This window comes from Giraffa tippelskirchi, chromosome 4 (genome assembly GCF_054371585.1).
Source record: "Giraffa tippelskirchi isolate mGirTip1 chromosome 4, T2T-mGirTip1v1.2.pri, whole genome shotgun sequence".
NCBI lineage: Eukaryota > Metazoa > Chordata > Mammalia > Artiodactyla > Giraffidae > Giraffa > Giraffa tippelskirchi.
In genome coordinates this window covers 107530869-107550943 of record NC_137278.1, presented here as the reverse complement: position 1 = coordinate 107550943, position 20075 = coordinate 107530869, and the positions used below count along the sequence as shown (strand labels likewise).

Sequence of the window (20075 nt, the reverse complement as noted above, 5' to 3'; positions counted from 1 at the left end):
CCGTCTATGGGGTCGCACAGAGTTGGACACGACTGAAGAGACTTAGCAGCAGTAGCAGCAGCAGGCATTTTAAGATACCCTGTCAAGAGCCTATGGTTATGATCACAAGGAAAAGATATCTCGTTGGTCCAGAATTTTCCCTTCTTGCTAATGAGGGGAATCCCACTGGTAAGGCAGAGGCACTCCACCTACCCAGCCTTTGCTTACAGCTTCAGCATAGATAGAAAGCTCTGCATGTAGAAATCCCATTATCTGAGAACTGCCATTACTTACAAGCTCCTGTAGCAGTGCTAATGTAATACTCCCTGACAAACATTTCCTTTTTCAAAATCAGAGGGTATAATTCTGTAAAAATTCATTTTTAAGTGTGGCCGGTAGAATTTCAATTCATCTACCTAAGGAAACTTATATGCTCCTGGATGATTAAGGAATCTAAAGAAGTAATAAAATAATTATATTAAAAATCAAAAGATATTTTAATTATTGAAAAATTTAATTAAAAATCCATAAATGATACAACAATAAAACAGAAAAGTATACTATGTACATATGTCAATTTACATTTAGCCTATTTCAAACTGCAAGGGTAATTAATTATGAACTCAAATGTTAACAAAGCAATAGTTAAGCAAATAGTAATAATTTATTTTACTAAAACGATAATGTCTCTATCCATATCATGATGCTGAACAGCAGTGTGACGGTTAATTTTATGTGTCAGTGGCTAGACTATGGTGGTTGGTATTTGGTCAAACGCTAGTCTAGATATTGTTGCAAAGGTATTTTTTAGATGTGATTAACATTTACAGTCAGTTGATTTTAAGTAAAGCAGATTACCCTCCACAATGAGGGTGAGCTATATCCAACCAGTCGAAGGTGGACAGATTTCCCAAAGAAGGAATTCTGCCGTTAGACTGCAATGTAGATAGTCTGCCTGATTTCCCAATGTCAGACTCAAGAAGGCAGCAGCAACTCTTGAACCTCCATCCTGCCAGCAGGCCCTACAGATTTTGGACTTGCTAACCACCAAAATCATGTAAGCCAATTCCTTAAAATTTCTCCACTATCTCTCTTTATCCATGCCCTACTTCCTTACTTGTTGGTTCTGTTTCTCTGGAAAACCTTGAGTGACACAAGCAGATTTGAAATATAAAATCACTTGGCTTCTCTTTTAAGATCACTCCACTATGTGGAAATTCCTAGATATTTGGCATTATATACAGGGTAGCTCTCAATCATGTTGAAAATATATTTAAAATACATTTACATTTTACAATCATGTAAAAATACATTTATAGCATAAAATATTATGATTTTTAATATTTATAGCTGAGGGAAGATGGTGGTTGCTTTAGTTGAGAAGAAAAAGATCTAGATAATTTATTTAATACATAGAAGTCAACAATTCAACATAAGTGATTTAAAAAACTGAATTAATTGAATAATCTCTTTTGTTTCTTTTTTTGTTTTCTGTCTTCAGACAAAAGAAATGCCAGAATGCCAGTTCTTTGGTTTGTAGAGATGTTAATTATCTACAGATAATTTTGCACAGGATTTTAAAAAGTACACCTTCATCCTGTTATGTATACAGGGAACATTTAAAAATAAAATCTCCTAAAAGAGATTAAAATTTCCTAATTCTACCTTTTTGAGTTTAATTGTTCCCATCAATTTCCCCAACTATTGACTATGACCATAATATAATATTACAAGCTATTTGAAACTTTCCTTAATAGCCTTTTGCTTCTGGATAATGTTGAGGGAACTCTTAAAGAGAACTACTGGCATTTAAGGAAAATACCTAATATCTGAAATGTTTAATTCTTTAAGTGTACTCTAACTAAAATGACAATCTAGAATATTAGAGAAGAAGACTCTTGATACATGTAAAATAATTTTTAAATCAGTTAAGTTTTGCATTTTTTTTATTGCTACCCTATATTATACTACATCTTTTGAATTAAAAACACACATTAAATTTAGATAACAGATAAAGAGTTTAGAAGCCTTAGTAATAAACATATAAGAGTTATATTTAACCATAATCTATTTCTTTGTTGTCATGTCGGAGAATTTCTCTTGTACATAAAAGACAATTAAAATATTGTCAGAAGAACAGAAATTAGGTACAATGGATTACATGCTATCAGCTGATGTGTCCCTGATGGTTTCCAGTTTGGATATCCTGTCAATAAAAACAACATTTAAGAGCTCAATTTACTTTCAAGGAGAGGAAGTAATTGAATAAATACTGAAAGAGGTTGATACATACTTTGACGTGTATCACGTTCTTTATTACCTAAAATAGAAAAAAAATTACACGTTAAACTCATTAATTTGCTTTTCTGGCTTTTTGAATAAGATAGTCAACTTAGAAAATTTAACTTGGTTTTTTAATTTAAGAAAACTGAAGCTTCCTCTGCAAATCCATTAGTACTTAAAAATCTGTATGATGCTCCCTGCCAATGATGTCATGTCAACAAATATTTCAAGAACATCTCACATACTGAAGGCAAAAGGCCTGAAATAGACGAAACTATATGGTATTTTTAAATAAAAGTTAAATATAGTTAAATAAAGTTAACTATATTTTTGACAGTGCCATATCCATTTAAAGTCCCTGAAAAATACCATATTTCCTTCATATTGAGGATATGAGTATGAGGATTCTGCAGTTTATTATGAGTTTGTTTATTTCATTTATTTTTATTCATTTATTCATGTTTGTGTGTCTACTATGTATTAAGCATGATTCTAGGCTTTGGGTATAATGGTTATTAGGAAAAAGTAAAGTTCTTTCCCTTATAGAAGCATCAGGGAGATGCTTCTCATCAGATGAGAAAATCTATCATCAACTTTAAAATTGAATAAATGACTATAGGAGATTAAAATATACCATCTGAGAAAGTGATTAGTATGATAAAAAGGATCAAGAGATAGAAAATAATGAGGAACTTAGTTATGGTAATAGCTAAAATTTATTGAGAGCCTACTTTATTTTGAGAAGATCCCCTGGAGGAGGGCATGGCAACCCACTCCAGTGTTCTTGCCTGGAGAATCCCACAGACAGAGCCGCCTGACAGGCCACAGTCCAGAGGGTCACAAAGGGTTGGACACGACTGAAGCAACTTAGCATGCATGCACTTTATTTTGGTCCCAAATCACTCCGTATGGTTTATCATATTTAATCCTCTTAGTCACCTCCTGGGTTAAGCCATCTGATTCCAAGGCCTATACATTTACCCATCATGCTGTATGTCTGCCCCTCAAAAAGGAAGTAAAAAAGATAGAAGTTGACTTTCTATAGAAATTGATCAATAAAAGTCAAAAGTCATAGGACTTAAAAAAGTGGAACACAAGAGATATAGCAGAGTTAAAAATAGAATGTCATTAAAACTTGGACAAAACAAAAATTTGCGAGTCCCCTCAAAACCTGAGTATCATATAACATTTAAAGAAGTTACATTAGTAAACATTTGTAAACACACACACACCACAACAAAATAGTTTTACAGAAAATTTCTCCCAAACATTCAAAACATAAATAATGAGAATTTACACAAACTGTAACCAAAATATTAACAGAAGTATTGTTCCCAACTTTCAACTTCTTTTATGAGGCCACTACAAACTTGAAGTCAAAATCATATGAGGAGATATGGAGATGGGAAATTATAGGCCAGTCATAATTCTGGAATTAAGTCCAAAAACTATAAGTAAAATGTTAACAAGTATTTAGCCTTCTATAAGGGAAACTTGGGAGTTCCCTGATAGCTCAGTTGGTAAAGAATCTGCCTGCAATGCAGGAGACCCCGTTCTATTCCTGGGTTGGGAAGATACTCTGGAAAAGGGATAGGTTACCCACTCCAGTATTCTTGGGCTTCCCTTTTGGCGCAGCTGATGAAGAATCTGCCTGCAATGTGGGAGACCTGGGTTCGATCCCTAGGTTGGGAAGATCCCCTGGAGAAGGGAAAGGCTACCCACTCCAGTATTCTGGCCTGGAGAATTCCATGGACTGTATAGTCCATGGTCACAAAGAGTCAGACACAACTGAGCAACTTTCACTTTCAAGGGAAACTTCATGACTAAGTTGGATTTGTGATGGGAATGAAAGAATAGATTAAAATTGGATTACTGACCTATCACTTAACTCCTGAAATCTCTATGAAAACATAAATCTCACTGGTTAAGTTCTATTTATTAATAGATACACAGCTTTTTGTCTGTCAATCACAGTTCAAAAAAAGGTTTAAAAATAGCCAAAAGAGAATAAACAAAATGGAAACAGGTTACAAAACATGATAAAAGATAGATTATAAAAATTAAAAAAAAAACATATACCTATCTCTTTACAATAACTTGAAAATATTAGTAAAATGGGTCAATTAAAATATTACATTTATCCAAAGAGGAATTTGAAGCACATGTAATTTTTTTTTAAGTTACAAAACATTATGTCCAAAACAGTTTCCAAAAAGAAAAAAATATCATTTGATGTAGTTTACATTAAGATATTAAAGGAAAAACATTTCTGACCGTTTCAAGAGATGCAGAAAAAAAAGTCTGGTAAAATTTAGCATTTATTCAAGATAAATTTCACAGCAAAATGAGAAGGAGAGAAAACTTCTATAATCTGGAAATGAGGACTAATTAAAAACAATCTAGAGTAAATATGCCCCCTGGAGAAGGGAATGGCAACTCACTCCAATATTCCTCCCTGAAGAGTTCCATGGACAGAGGAGCCTTTTGGGCTAAAGTCCATGGAGTCACAAAGAATTGGACAAGACTAAATGACTAACCCTTTCACCTTTTCATCAAAGCAAATATGCATCATTTAAACATTGTCTTTAAAGTGAGGAATAACAGAATGGTTCTACTGTTACAGCTTACGTGTGAAATTGCACTGGAGAAATCACTGTTATCGTTGATACAATATATAACTGATGTAAAGATTATAAGAACAAAGCTTTCATTTCTTACAGATATCATGATTGTCACTGTGGAAAATCCAAGAAAATCAACTTATTTAAAATAATAAGATTGCTATTTCTCACAATTATGTGGGTTGGCAGATTCTGCTAGGCAGTTTCTCTCCTATATTTAGTGTCATCAGGGTTCAAGGATGTGGCTGCATTTAGCTGTTGGTCACATTTGGGGTTTAAACAGAAAGATGCCCTCTCCTCATCTGGGGCCTGACCTCTTCAGTGGAAAAGCATGGATTTTTAGATATGCTGGATAGCTTTCAGAAGAGCAAAAGCCATAGCTGCCAGTTTTCTTAAAGGTGTGGTCCAGAAATGGAACAACATCAAGTCCTTATTCAAGGAGAGGAGAAACAGTCTGGGCTTCTTGATGGGAGGAGTGGTGTGCATGGAGAGGAGTGAGGAATCATTTATGGTCATATTTAAGGACAATTCTGGATAGTACACTAATATTAAAAAATAATTTATATTTCTATGAATCAGCAAAAAATCAATTAGGAAATATATTTAAAAATCAATCATGATAGTGTGATCACTCACCTAGAGCCAGACATCCTAGAATGTGAAGTCAAGTGGGCTTAGGAAGCATCACTACACACAAAGCTATCAGAGGTGATGGAATTCCAGCTGAGCTATTTCAAATCCTAAATGATAATGCTGTGAAAGTGGTGCACTCAATATGCCAGCAAATTTGGAAAACTCAGCAGTGGCCACAGGACTGGAAAAGGTCAGTTTTCATTCCAGTCACTAAGAAAGGCAATGCCAAAGAATGCTCAAACTACCACACAATTGCACTCATCTCACACACTAGTAAAGTAATTCTCAAAATTCTCCAAGCCAGGCTTCACCAGTATGTGAACCATGAATTTCCAGATGTTCAAGCTGGTTTTAGAAAAGGCAGAGGAACCAGAGATCAAATTGCCAACATCCGCTGGATCATTGAAAAAGCAAGAGAGTTCTAGCAAAACCTCTATTTCTGCTTTACTGACTATGCCAAAGCCTTTGACTGTGTGGATCACAATAAACTGTGGAAAATTCTTCAAGAGGTGGGAATACCAGACCACCTAACCTGCCTGTTGAGAAATCTATATGCAGGTCAGGAAACTACAGTTAGAACTGGACATGGAACAACAGACTGGTTCCAAATAGGAAAAAGAGTGCATCAAGGCTGTATATTGTCACCCTGCTTATTTAACTTATATGCAGAGTACATCATGAGAAATGCTGGGCTGGAAGAAGCACAAGGTGGAATCAAGATTGCCAGGAGATATATCAATAACTTCAGATATGCAGGTGACACCACCCTTATGGCAGAAAGTGAAGAAGAACTAAAAAGCCCCTTGATGAAAGTGAGAGAGGAGAGTGAAAAAGTTGACTTAAAGCTCAACATTCAGAAAGCAAAGATCATGCCATCACTTCATGGCAAATAGATGGGGAAACAGTGGAAACAGTGGCAGACTTTATTTTGGGGGCACCAAAATCACTGCATATAGAAAAGACTCTGGTTCTAGGAAAGCAACTATACTCCAGTTTAAAAAGAAAAAAAAGAATAAATTGGAAGCATGGTCTCTCTAAAATGAGATTTCATTCAAAGTGGTTTATATTTGTAAACTACTAAGTCTTCTTGTCTACAAGATACAAAGATAAAGTGACACAGTCTTTTTCTTTTACTTTCCCTCCTTACCAGTATCCAGATCACTGCCATTTCTTGCCTGAACTAGTGCAGCCTCCCCACTTCTCTTCCTACTCTATTCCAAGTTGTTTTACTATCCCCCGCCCCGGGGTGGGGGGCGGGGAGAAACCAGAAAATATCAGATGAAATCACTTTTCTTAAAATTCTTCAATTGCTTCTTTTTGCAACTAAAGGAAAATAGGTTCTATGCATGAGGCCAACAAACCCAAGTGTGACCTGGCTCTTGCCTTTCTCTTCTACAATATCTTTGGTTAGTCCCCTTCTGGCACAGTCAGCTCCATTATTACACACTCAAATTCCCTATTTAGAAACTCCAGCATCCAGATCACCTGTGAGTCTGTTTCTAGTTTCAAGATTGTTTTTTCTCTTCGTTTTGATAATGTGTTCTGTTTCTTGATGGCAGAATTGTCCTTAAATATGACCATAAATGATTCCTCCCTCCTCTCCATGTACACCACTCCTCCCATCAAGAAGCCCAGACTGTTTCTCCTCTCCTTGAATAAGGACTTGATGTTGTTCCATTTCTGGACCACACCTTTAAGAAAACTGGCAGCTATGGCTTTTGCTCTTCTGAAAGCTATCCAGCATATCTAAAAATCCATGCTTTTCCACTGAAGAGGTCAGGCCCCAGATGAGGAGAGGGCATCTTTCTGTTTAAACCCCAAATGTGACCAACAGCTAAATGCAGCCACATCCTTGAACCCTGATGACACTAAATATAGGAGAGAAACTGCCTAGTAGAATCTGGCAACCCACGTAATTGTGAGAAATAGCAATAAGTTGTTAATCATTTTAAGCCATTAAGTTTTGGAAGTTTGTTCCACAGCAGTAGATTGTGGAAACACTTGGTGTGCCTAATAAGTTAAATACCTAATAATATGGTGTGAAACAAAAAATGTGGAGTTCTATCTTTTCCTCTACTGAGCAGTTAGAGTTAGAGTGGTTCATCTTAATCCAAACACCACTTGGCAAAAGCTGGTTTAGAATTTACCTAAGGCGTGGTCTACCTCTGTTTGCTCTGTTCCAAGAACAGACACTGCCAAGGCTTTCCAGTGGGAGACGGGTGTGTTCACTGTTGCCTTTCTCCAGTGGTTTTTAAACTCCAATTCTTACTGCTTCTTTTTTTTTTTTTGCACTGTTTTTCTCATTGCTTTAACACACAGAAATTACTGAAATATCGACTATGATTTCCAAAGGCTTTTAGCCTAGGTTTTTAGCCCCTTACCTCTCATGGTTTCAAAACTACAAAATGGGCATGTCTTGGGCTTATTTCCTCCACCTCTACCTCCCACCTGGATCTTGAACTACTCAATTCTCCAATTTTATCTCTCTAGTTCTTTAAGGCCAATAAAAGCTCTGCTGGTTTCTCTGTTTACCAAGAAGTGACTTCTCCCTGGGCAAAGCCCACTTTTTCAGCCCTAGGCCTGGGCCCAGAATCAACAAATGGCCCCAAGAAAAGAGCATCCTTTGTAACATCAGCCCACCTCTTTATGGATCTTCTGTTCTGAAATATGGACCTTCCAGTCTTTGTTGCTTTTGCAAATGTTTCATACTCTTACACATTTTTTTTTTGTAATAATAATAAAATAAAAATAGTAAAACATTATTTTAGTTGGACTTTATGCTTGATGACAGCTTTTGTCCATCACAAATGATTTCATCCTGGAGATTTAGACAGCTGTATTCTGTGGATCTAAAAGATAACACCTTGAAAGTTACCAAGGCTACAATAAATAAGCTTTAATACTTGGTAGGAGGTATTCTCCCAACTCATTCCATTTCCAAATTGTTCAGAAATCATTTGCCTATTCCTGGCCATTTGCTCTTGGAAATTAATGTTAGGATAAGCTTATCACTTCTACAGAAGACCTTGAAATTCTGATTGGAATTACATTGAATTTATAGATAAATTGAAGAAGAAACAACTTTACATTGTTGACTATTTCAATTAATAAAGATTGTTTATTTGGGTCATTTTATATATCTTTTTTAGACTTCCCTAGTGACTCAGACATAAAAAAATCTGCCTGCAATGCAGGAGACCTGGGTTCAATCCCTGGGTCAGGAAGATGGCCTGAAGAAGAGAATGGCAACCCACTCCAGTATTCTTGCCTGGAGAATTCTATGGACAGAGCAGCCTGATGGTCTAAGTCCACGGGGTCACAAAAAGTCAGACACGACTAAACAAATTTCACTTTCATTTATATATCTTTTCCATTTTGAAACTTTCTCCATAAGGTCTTACATCTCAAATTAGATTGCTTGCTGATCTATGTGTGTTGATAATACAAACGGTATTTTTAAGTTTAGTTCAGTTCAGTCGCTCAGTCATGTTTGACTCTTTTCGACCCCATGGACTGCAGCAAGCCAGGCCTCCCTGTCCATCACCAACTCCCAGAGTTTATTCAAACTCATGTCCATTGAGTCAGTGATGGCATCCAAGCGTCTCATCTCTGCTGTCCCCTTCTCCCCTTGCCTTCCATCTTTCCCAGCATCAGGGTCTTTTCAAATGAGTCAGCTCTTCACAGTAGGTGGCCAAAGTAATGGAATTTCAGCTTCAACATCAGTCCTTCCAATGAATATTCAGGATTGATTTCCTTTCCGATGGACTGGTTTGCTCCTTGCAGTCCAAGGGACTCTCAAGAGTCTTTTCCAACACCATAGTTCAAAAGCATCAACTCTTCAGCGCTCAGCTTTCTTTATAGTCCAACTCTCACATCTGTACATGACTACTGGAAAAGCCATAGTCTTGACTAGACGGACCTTTGTTCACAAAGTGATGTCTCTGTTTTTTAATATGCTGTCTAGGTTGGTCATAACACTCTTTCCAAGGAGCAAGCGTCTTTTAATTTCATGGCTACAGTCACTGTCCATGGTGATTTTGGAGGTAAAGAATCTCCCTGCCAATGCAGGAGAAGGAGGCAGCAGAGGATGATAGTTAGCTAGCAATACCAACTCAGTGGACATGAATCTGAGCAAACTCTGGGAAATAGTGGAGGACAGATGAGCCTGGCTTGCTACAGTCCATGGGTTCACAAGGAGTTGGACACGACTTAGGGACAAACAACAGCATAGCTGCTTTACGATGTTGTTTTAGTTTCTGCTACACAGCAAAGTGAATCGGCTGTATGTTTACATGTATCTTCTTCTTTGTGGATTTCCTTCCCATGCAGGTCACCAAGGAGCACTAAGTAGAGCTCCCCGTGCTCTACAGCAGTTTCACATTAGTCACCTATTTTGCACACGATGTCAATAGACTGTACATGTCAGTCCAATCTCCCAATTCATCCCCTCACTGCCCCTTTCCCCCTTGGTATCCACACACTTGAGCTCTACATCTGTGTCTCTATTTCTGCTTTGCAAATAAGATCATCTCTGCAAATAAAAATAAACAAATGGTACCTAATTAAACCTAAAAGCTTTTGCACAGCAAAAGAAACTATACACAAGATGAGCAGACAACCCTCAGAATGAAAGAAAATATTTGCAAATGAAGCAGCTGATAAGGGATTAATCTCTGAAATATACAAACAGCTCAATATCAAAAACCCCAATGAATTTTTTATTTTTTACTTGAAGTATGACATGAATATGGAATCATACATACTTCATAACTGGAAAGACTGATGAGCTATTACAAAGTGAATACACCTAGATAACCACAGCATAGGTCCAGGAAGTCCCCTGGTATACTTTGCTAATTACTAACTCCTCTTTCCTCTCCAAAGGTAACCACTATCTGGACTCCAAACTGAGATTAGTTTTGTATGGTTTTGAACTTTATATAAATGGAATAATTCAATATACATTTTTGTGTCTGTATCCTTTTGTGGCACCACATCTTTTACAGTTTTTAAATTATCTCTTCTCTTCACCCCCTTCACTCTGTCCTCAAACAAGAATTTATGCTATCCTTAAAAAGTAACTTTGTACTGAGAACTTGTCTGCTCTGAGAATCAAAAATTTATACTTAAAATAAGTCTTTGCCCTGAGAACCAAAAGACTGATGAAGGAAGAAAATCATGTTGATTCTAAACCATAATTAGTTTGGACATTGATTACTTCTGAATGAGTCACTGTTTTAATAATAACTAGTAAAAGGAGATAAAAGGGAAGCAAACACAACTAAGAACAACATGCCAGTCAAAAGCATTTTGGGTGCAGCAGCATACGATATGCTCTACCTTACTCCTTCCAGTCTTTTAGCCTGAGAAAAGATAATCGGTGAGAAAGGGAGGGATCATCTGGATTGAAATATGATCATTTATGACAAAGGCTTTGTATCATCAAATAGCAGCTATCAAATTTTATCTTCTCTCATAACTTTGAGGGTCCAAACTTAAAAATATAATGAATTCCTGGGAACTCTGTTTTCCAAATAAAATGCCCTGATTATTTTTTTTAAGTAGTTTATTTATCTATTTTTTAACTTTACAATATTGTATTTGTTTTGCCATACATTGACATGAATCCACCATGGGTGTACATGTTTTCCCCTTCCAGAACCCCCCTTCCACCTCCCTCCCCATCCCATCCCTCCAGGTCATCCCAGTACACCAGCCCTGAGCACCCTGTATCATGCATTGAACCTGGACTGGCGATTCATTTCACATATGATAATTTACATGCTTCCATGCCATTCTCCCATATCATCCCGCCCTCACCCTGTTTTCTTACGGCAGAGTTTCTTTTCACAAGTATCTCCTTCACACATAGAGCAGGGTGTTCCATTAATGTAAGGGGACACATTTGGATAGTTTCCTCTGTAAAAAAGAGACACAGTGATTAGGTAAGTAATTATTAATGTCTCTAATTTTGTGTATGCATTTATGCAAGTTGTTTTGCTCCCTAACCATGAATGTTGAAAAATAACAACGTAGGTCCCAATTTTGTGCTTTTTTAATTTTTCTTTACAAAAGAAACATTAAACTATTAAAGTAACTATTAAAATTATTCTTTACAGGATGTCCCCAATTCTTGTAGCAGTTATATTCTTGAATATTCTCTAGGACACAAATTAGATGTGAACCCAATATAATTATGTATGTGACAGCCACGAAGCTTTTGCTATAAACACTAATTATCTCTTGATTTTTTAATGGAATAAGGAAATTTGAATCGCTCATGAAAACATATGTTTTATAGTTTAATTGAAAAGCACAGTATCATAGTACTTTGATGATGCACCAGAAAGATTTAGCAGTTATTTTGCCTAATTTTCAGTAATATAAGCTGATACATGCTAACAAGCCTCTCTTTTCTCTTTTCCCATTTCTATGTCTGTGGAAGACTTTAGAAAGTGTTACTTATCTAGAGCACAGAAAGAAAAACATAAGAACATGCATTGCATTCCCATAAAGAATATGCCCCAATTCATTTATTCATTCAACTGTTGATGGATATCGGGTTGTTCCAGTTTTGGGGTATTACTAATAAAGTTACTATGCATATTTTGATCATTCATGTATGTCTTTATATGGACATGCATTTTCTTGGATATATACCTAGCAATGGAATGAATAGATCATATTTAACTTTTAAAGAAACTGTCACAATGTTTTCTTACAAAGCTGCTGTAGCACTTTATATTTCCACCAGCAGTGTGTGAGAATAGCAATTCTTTAGTCATTCTGATTATTGTGTAGTGGTATTCACTGTGGTTTAATTTTGTATTTCCCTAATGATTAATGATTTTTGAGCATTTTTTCATGTGCTTATTTGCCATCTGTGTATCTTATTAATCTTTTGTCCATTTTTCTATTGATCTTTAGGTTTTTCAAGCGATTAAATCTTTTTCTAAAATAAATACTTTATTTATTTTAATTGGAGGCTAATTACTTTACAATATTGTAGTGGTTTTGCCATACATTGACATGAATCAGCCATGGGTGTACATGTGTTCCCCATTCTGAACCCCCCTCCCACCTCCCTTCCCATCCCATCCCTCAGGGTCATCCCAGTGCACCAGCCCTGAGCACCCTGTCTCATGCATTGAACCTGGACAGGTGATCTATTTCACATATGATAATATACATGTTTCAGTGCTATTCTCTCAAATCATCCCACCCTCGCCTTCTCCCACAGAGTCCAAAAGGCTGTTTTATACATCTGTGTCTCTTTTGCTGTCTTGCATATAGGGTCATCATTACCATCTTTCTAAATTTCATATATATGCCTTAGTATACTGTATTGGTGTTTTTATTTCTGGCTTACTTCACTCTGTATAACTGGGTCCAGTTTCAGCCACCTCATTAGAACTGATTCAAATGCATTCTTTTTAATGGCTAAGTAATATTCCATTGTGTATATGTACCACAGCTTTCTTATCCATTCATCTGCCAATGGACATCTATGTAGCTTCCATGTCCAAGCTATTGTAAACAGCGCTGTGATGAACATTGGGGTACACGTGTCTCTTTCAATTCTGGTTTCCTCTGTGTGAATGCCCAGCAGTGGAATTGCTGGGCCGTATGGCAGCTCTATTTATAGTTTTTTAAGGAATTTCCACACTGTTCTCCATAGTGGCTGTACTAGTTTGCATTCCCACCAACAGTGTAAGAGGGTTCCCTTTTCTCTGCACCCTCTCCAGCATTTATTGTTTGTAGACTTTTTGATAGCAGCTGTTCTGACTGGCATGAGATGGTCCTAGGTATCAAATCTTAAGAGTTCTTTCTACATACTCATATAAGGTCTTTGTTTCACAAAGACTTTCTTCCCGTCTGTGGCTTTTCTTTTCATTTTCTTACCAGTATGTCTGAATAGTGGTCATTTTTAATTTTAATGACATTCAACTTACCAACTTATTCTTTTATGGATTGTGCTTTTAATGTGGTAGCTAAAAAAATCTTTGGCTATCTGAAGGTCACAAAGGTTTTATTTATGTTTTCTTCAAAAAGTTTCACAGTTTTTGCCTTATATTTAGTTCTGTGATCCATTTTTAGTTAATTTTTGTAGATGGTATGTTTTGTAAACCATATTTACTTTTGTTTTTTATATGTGAGTGACAGAGCACCAGTTATTGAAAAATCTTTCTTACGTTGCATTGCCTTGTACATTTTCAAAAAGTCAGTTGAACATATGTGGTCAACTATGTATCAGGTTATTTCTGGACTCAATATCCTATTCCACTGATCTATTTGTCTAACTTTACATCAATATAACAATATCATGATTTTATTAATTCATGAAAACAATAGTGTTACCTACTTCAGATTTGTTCTAGTTGTTTTAACTATTCTACGTCCTTTGTATTTCCTCATGAATTTTATGATCTGTTTGTCAGTTTCTACTACAAAAGCCTGTGGGATTTTTATTGGAATTTTATTGGATCCATAGTTCAATTCAGTGAAAAATTACAATACTGAGTCTTTTAACCTATTAATTAGGTATAATGCTCTAATTATTTGTCTTTGTTATTAATAATTTCTCTCATGACTCTTACATAATTTTTAGTATATTAGCTCATGTCTTCAGCTAGATTTATCTCTAAATAATTTATATGTTTTGATGCTCTTATTAATGGTATTGTTATTTTAATTCAATTTATGATTGTTCATTGCCAGTATATGGACATGTAATTGTTTTGCATATTGATTTTGTACCCTGAAAATTTGCTAAACTTACTTATTAGTTGTAGAAGAGTTTTCATAGATTCCACTAAATTTTCTAGATAGACCTAGAGACCAATAAGTCAGTAAAGAATGACCCATAGGTCATATCTGGCTTGTGGTCTGATTTTGTGCAGTCGGTGAACTAAGAATTGTTTTTTTAAAATTATTTTTATTTAAGGGGTTATTTAATTCAAAAAAGAACAAAGATGAATATGTAGCAGAATGTATGTGTCATGCAAAGTCTAATATATTTACTGTCTAGTACTTTACAGAAAGAATTTTTAGTACTGGTATAATGTTACATATAGGCTTTTCATAGATACACTTTATTAGATTTAAGACGTTCCCTTGTATTTTTAATTTTCCGAGAACTTTCATCAAGAATGAATGTTTGACTTTTTCTCAGTCTATTGAGATCATATAATCTTTATTTATAGGTTGATTAATATGGTGAATTACACTGATTGTAGAATATTAAAACAGCCCTAAATTACTGGAACAAACTCCCTTTGGATAAGATGTATGATGCTTTTACTGTATTGAATGCAGCTGCTAAATTTTGTTTAGAATCTTTGTACCTATGTTTATAGAGATATTGAATAAGATTTGAATAGGTATTTCTCCAATGAAGAAATGCAGATGGCCAACAGGAACATGAAAAGATGCTTAACATTGCTAATTATTAGAGAAATGCAAATCAAAACTGCAATGAAGTATCCCTTCACACCAGTCAGAATAGCTATCATCAAAAAGTCTGCAAACAATAGATGCTGGAGAGGGTGTGGAGAAAAGGGAAACTTCCTATACTGTTGGTGGGAGCATAAATTGGTACAACCACTATAGTGAGCAGTACAGAAGTTCCTTAGAAAACTAAAAACAGAGCTATCATATGATCCTACAATCCCACTCCTGGGCATATACCTGAAGAAAACCATAATTCGAAAAGATAAGTGCCCCACAGTGTTTTTTGCAGCACTATTTACAATAGACAAGACATGGAAGCAATGTAAATGTCCATCAACAGATGCATGGATAAAGAAGATATAATGCATATCTATCTCTATCTATTTATGTCTGTCTATCTATATATCTGAATCACTTTGCTGGGCAACTGAAACTAACACAACATTGTAAATCAGCTATACGTCAATACAAAATTAAATTACTTCTGCACAGATTAGAAAAAAAGAGAGATTGCTCTGTAGTTTTCACTTTATTTCTCCTTTGTAATTTGTGTCTCTTGAAGGACTATTGTTTGCTATAAAATCTACAATATCTGAAATTAATATAGATCCTGCTAACTTTCTATGAATGTTAGCATAGTAAAACTTTTCCCATTCTTTTACTTTTAATCTCTTTGGGTCTTTTAATTGAAATATACTTCTTGTAGGCAGCATATAATTGGTTCTTGATTTTTTTATTCCATCATCCAGTCTTTGCCTTTGTTTTGGGTATTTGTATTTACATTTGATGTGATTATTAACATAGATTTAAGGCTCTCAGATCTTATTTATTCTATTTGTCTCATATGTCCTTTGTTCTTTTTTTTTTCTTTTTCTGCTTTCCTTTGGATTAATGGGATTTTTTTTTACATTTAATTTTACCTGCTTTGTTGGCTTATTTGATTTTACTGTTGGTTTGTTATGTTAGTAGCTACTTTAGGGTTTATAGTATGCATATTTTACTTATCACAGTCAAGTTAAATTATTCCTCTTAACACTAAGTAGAAGAACCTTAAGGTAATTCATATCCATTTTCTCCTCTCAGCCTTTATGCCATCATTATCGCAGATTTTAACTTTACCTATGTTATAACCTTCACAATATATTTCAATTATCTTTGATTAAATAATTATCTTTTGAAAGGCAAAAATAAGGAGAAGACATCCTATATATTTACCTATATATTTCCCATTTCCAGTGGTTCAAACATCTTTATTTTACTTTTATTTTTGAAAAGTATTACACAGAATATAGTGTCCTTAGTCACAGGTTTTTTTTTTTTTCTTTCAGTGTTTAAAGATATTTCTGTCTTCTCTCTTGCATTGTTTCCAGTGAGAAATCTGGAAATCCTTATCTTTGCTCATCTGTATGTAACACATCTTTATTTTCTAATTGCTTTTAAGATTGTCTCTTTATTATTGGCTTTGAAATGTTTCATATAAGGCGAATTGGTATAGTTAACTTCACCCTTCTTGTGATTGGGGCTTGTTAGATTTTTTGGTTCTGTGAGTTTGTAATTTTCCTTAAGTATGCAAAGTTTTGGGCCATATTTCTTTAAATATTTTTCTGCCCCTTCCTCATTGAGGAAATCAATTCCCTCTAAAGATATGTCACAGCTAACTGATGCTCTTTTTATCACTTTTTTTTGCTTTTTTGGATTCTTTTTTTCCTCTGTGTATTCTGCCTTGGATGGTAAAAATAAGTGTTCTACAATTTCTCTGGTATTTATAAAAACTGTACTCTACCCCAAACTTTTAGGCCATCTATTTTTCATTCTTGTTTTTACTTGTTACTGAGAGGGAATGGAAAAAAATACAGAAAGAGATATACGCATTTGTACCTCTCCATGGCAACTTTAACAAATATCATGTCCTTTTTGCCAAATCCGTATATTTATTCTTTGCCTATATTTTAATCATTTTTTGCATTTTATTTTTATATTTTTGTTAAAGAGTTGGATTATTAACTGACTTAATCTTATTCCTTGTACAGATATGCTGAATTTGAGGTCCATAATTTCATTTTGGAGACTGCCACTAGGCTTTTGTTATATTTCATTTAGATATGCAATTTCCAGCAAGGCAGACAAAAATTTATAGTACTCTTTTCTTAGAAGAATGTGCCTCTCACTCTCATTCTCAATCATTTACTCATTCAAGTTATATTAGAATTTGCCAACCTATTTTGTGTTCCATTATTTAACTATTACTGCGGCAATGTATTTTATAATATCTATTTTCTTAACAAATGATCTCCATCATTTCCTCTCTCAAGATTAAATCATTCATGATCATCAAAATTTTTCACACATTCTCTTTTATTTTATCTCTTTCTTTTGATTAGCATTATAGAGGGAGACTGTGCTTATCAAAAATATACTTGTCTCTTTAGTATAGCATCATACTTTTGGAAACAATCATTTAACATATATTTCAACTTAAAATATTTTTAATAGCAAAATAACTTACAAAGGTCCATAGTTACATACACATAGTGCAGTGTCAGGGCTCCCAAGATTTGGACAAATTGCAATTGCACAACCAACTTTATATGAATAGGCCCAAACTACCTAAAAAGAAAGGAATTTTAAAATAAAAAAATATGCAAAATGACGCCACACAAACAGTGGATTATGGGAACAGGTATAATCTTCGCCATACTACAAAAAATGAATATACATAAATATTTATTGTCTGTTTTTTCCCTTAATTTCTAATATTCAATTTAATTTTGTTAAAGCTGCATTCATGAGGCTACCTAACTAGGTTTTCCTCACTGATTGTTTTCATAAATCAAAAAGTGTCATGGCTCACTGATCCAGGATCGCCAAAAGCAGATGATCCTCCTTCTTATGCATCGTCAGAAGATCAATGGTAGCCTAGCTACTACATCACAATGCCTACGTTCATTCACTTCACCTCATCACATGATATGCATGTATTTTATCATCTCACATCATCACAAGAGGAAGAAAGATGAGTACAGTATAATAAGATATTTGGAAAGAAAGTGAGGTCACATTCAGGTAACCTTTATTAAAGGATATTGTTATAATTGTTCTAATTTATTAATAGTTATTGTCACTCTCTTACAAGCATGTGGGCTAAGTCACTTCACTAGTGACTCTTTGGACTGCGGCCTGCCATGGGATTTCCCAGGCAAGAATACTAGAGTGGGTTGCCATGCCCTCCTCCAGGGATCTTCCTGACCCAGGGATCGAACCCACGTTTCTTACATCTCCTGCATTGGCAGGTGTGTTCTTTATCACTAGTGCCACCTGAGAAGCCCATTGTTAATCTCTTACTGTGCCTAATTTATACATTAAACTCCACCTTAAGTATATATGTGTAGGAAAAATATAGTAGGGGTTGATACTATCTGAAGTTACAGGCATTTACTATATCCTTTACAGATAACTGGGAGGAACTATTGTATTAAATATCTGCTTGTTAGCAGGATTCCTCACATTTGATTCCATTATCTCAGTTTTCCCATAAGAATCCAAACCACATTCTTTGCAAACAACATCGATCCTGAGAAGAATTTCCACTCTTAAACAGCATTCTGTTATTAGACAAAGAGTGATTAGAAGGGAGGCAGGAAACTGCTAATTTCTTGTTCTGTGTACCTCTGAGAAAAATGACTTGCTTTAAGACACCATATGTTCATTCAACTTGAGACGATGAGTCACCTTGGAGAATAAAGTTAGCTTTTTCTGTTGCCTATAGGGGCCTTTCTAAGAGCTCAGTGCCATGTCTAGGATTAGTTTAGCTAAAAAGTGACTTCCTCTTTTCATCAAAAACTCTCACCCAAAATTACCAAAAGAATTGGAAAATGATAGGAAATAATGTTTTTCAAGATACTGAACATCAGGCAACAATGAATGATGCCCCTGGGAGTTGGAGGGAAAAGACGTCTCAGCTTATTGTACTGAGTGACTTTCCAGGCTGTGGCTGGGGGTTAGGGTGGTGCAGAAGTCAGGAGAAGCTTGATGGAGTCACAGTTTACAGACAGAGCTGAGTGTCTGAGGAGACCAACAAACAGGAGTCCAGGAGGGGTGAAAATCTTCTAGTGACACAACAGTGGAGTCTGTAGGGGCTCCTCACCATCAGTTCATCAGAGCACTAATCAGAGCATGTGTGTGAAGAAACTACCCCTGGCCTGGAGAGGCACTGCCTATAAAAACTAGAGGGATGGATGCAGAAGCTTACACAGGGCCAGAAATAGGAATAGTGGGCCAGTTCCCACTAGTAAGACTGGAAAAGTTCATAATTTCTGGGGCATCCAGTAGAGTGTGCAGAAGAAACTTGCCTCAGTGATGAGAGAGAATTAGCTCAAGACTAAATACTGCTTTAATTTCATCTAACATGTTTCAAAAGCAGAAAGGGACAGACAAATTCCAAATAACTATATCCAAGAAGACAGTTAAGAATACTTCTAGGTATATAAATAAATCCAGCATCCAACATTTACAAACTTGGCAATATTTACAAACTTGGGAATATACCCAGCATGAAAAGAAGCAGGAAAATTTACCCAATAATGAGGAAGGAAAGTCAATCAACTGTGGGAAAACTTCACCTGGCCTTCTACATGGGTAACTGGGCTCTAGGAAGAGAAGAGTGAAAGATCGACAGACATATTTTTTAAGAAATGACTACAGTGGAATATTACTCAGCCATAAAACAGAATGAATTTGAATCAACTGTATATTAGCATGTATATATGTAATCTAGAAAAATGGTGCTGATGAACCTATTTGCAGGGCAGCAATAGAGATGCAGACATACAGGACAGACTTGTGGACACAGCAGGAAAAGGAGAGGGTGGGATGAATTGAGAGAGTAGCATTGAAACGTATGCACTACCATATGTAAAATGGCTCGTGGGAAGTTTCTGCATAACACAGGGACCGCAACCTGATGTCCTGTGACAACACAGAGGAATGGGGTGGGGACTGGGTGAGAGGGAGGATCAAGAGGAAGGAGATATATGCAGACTTATGGCTGATTCATGTTGTACGATGAAACCAACACCACATTGTAAAGCAATTACCCTCCAATTAAAAAAT

General features: G+C 35.5%; 1 protein-coding gene across 3 annotated transcripts in view; it reads right to left on the bottom strand.

Moving 5' to 3' along the window:
- Positions 1 to 474: 474 nt before the first annotated feature.
- GLIPR1L1 (GLIPR1 like 1) overlaps positions 475 to 20075 on the bottom strand; it is a 43483-nt gene continuing 23882 nt past the window's right edge. Inside the window, exons 3-6 of one of the 3 annotated variants that reach the window (XM_081596460.1) lie at positions 17473 to 17573; positions 11337 to 11435; positions 2273 to 2299; positions 475 to 2185 (exon numbers count right to left, since the gene is read on the bottom strand). In XM_081596460.1, the coding sequence (XP_081452586.1) occupies positions 2296 to 2299; positions 11337 to 11435; positions 17473 to 17573 (204 nt within the window). In that variant the 3' untranslated portion in view covers positions 475 to 2185; positions 2273 to 2295. The remainder of the gene's footprint in view (positions 2186 to 2272; positions 2300 to 11336; positions 11436 to 17472; positions 17574 to 20075) is intronic. The other 2 variants (XM_081596458.1, XM_081596459.1) reach the window with 2 other exon arrangements.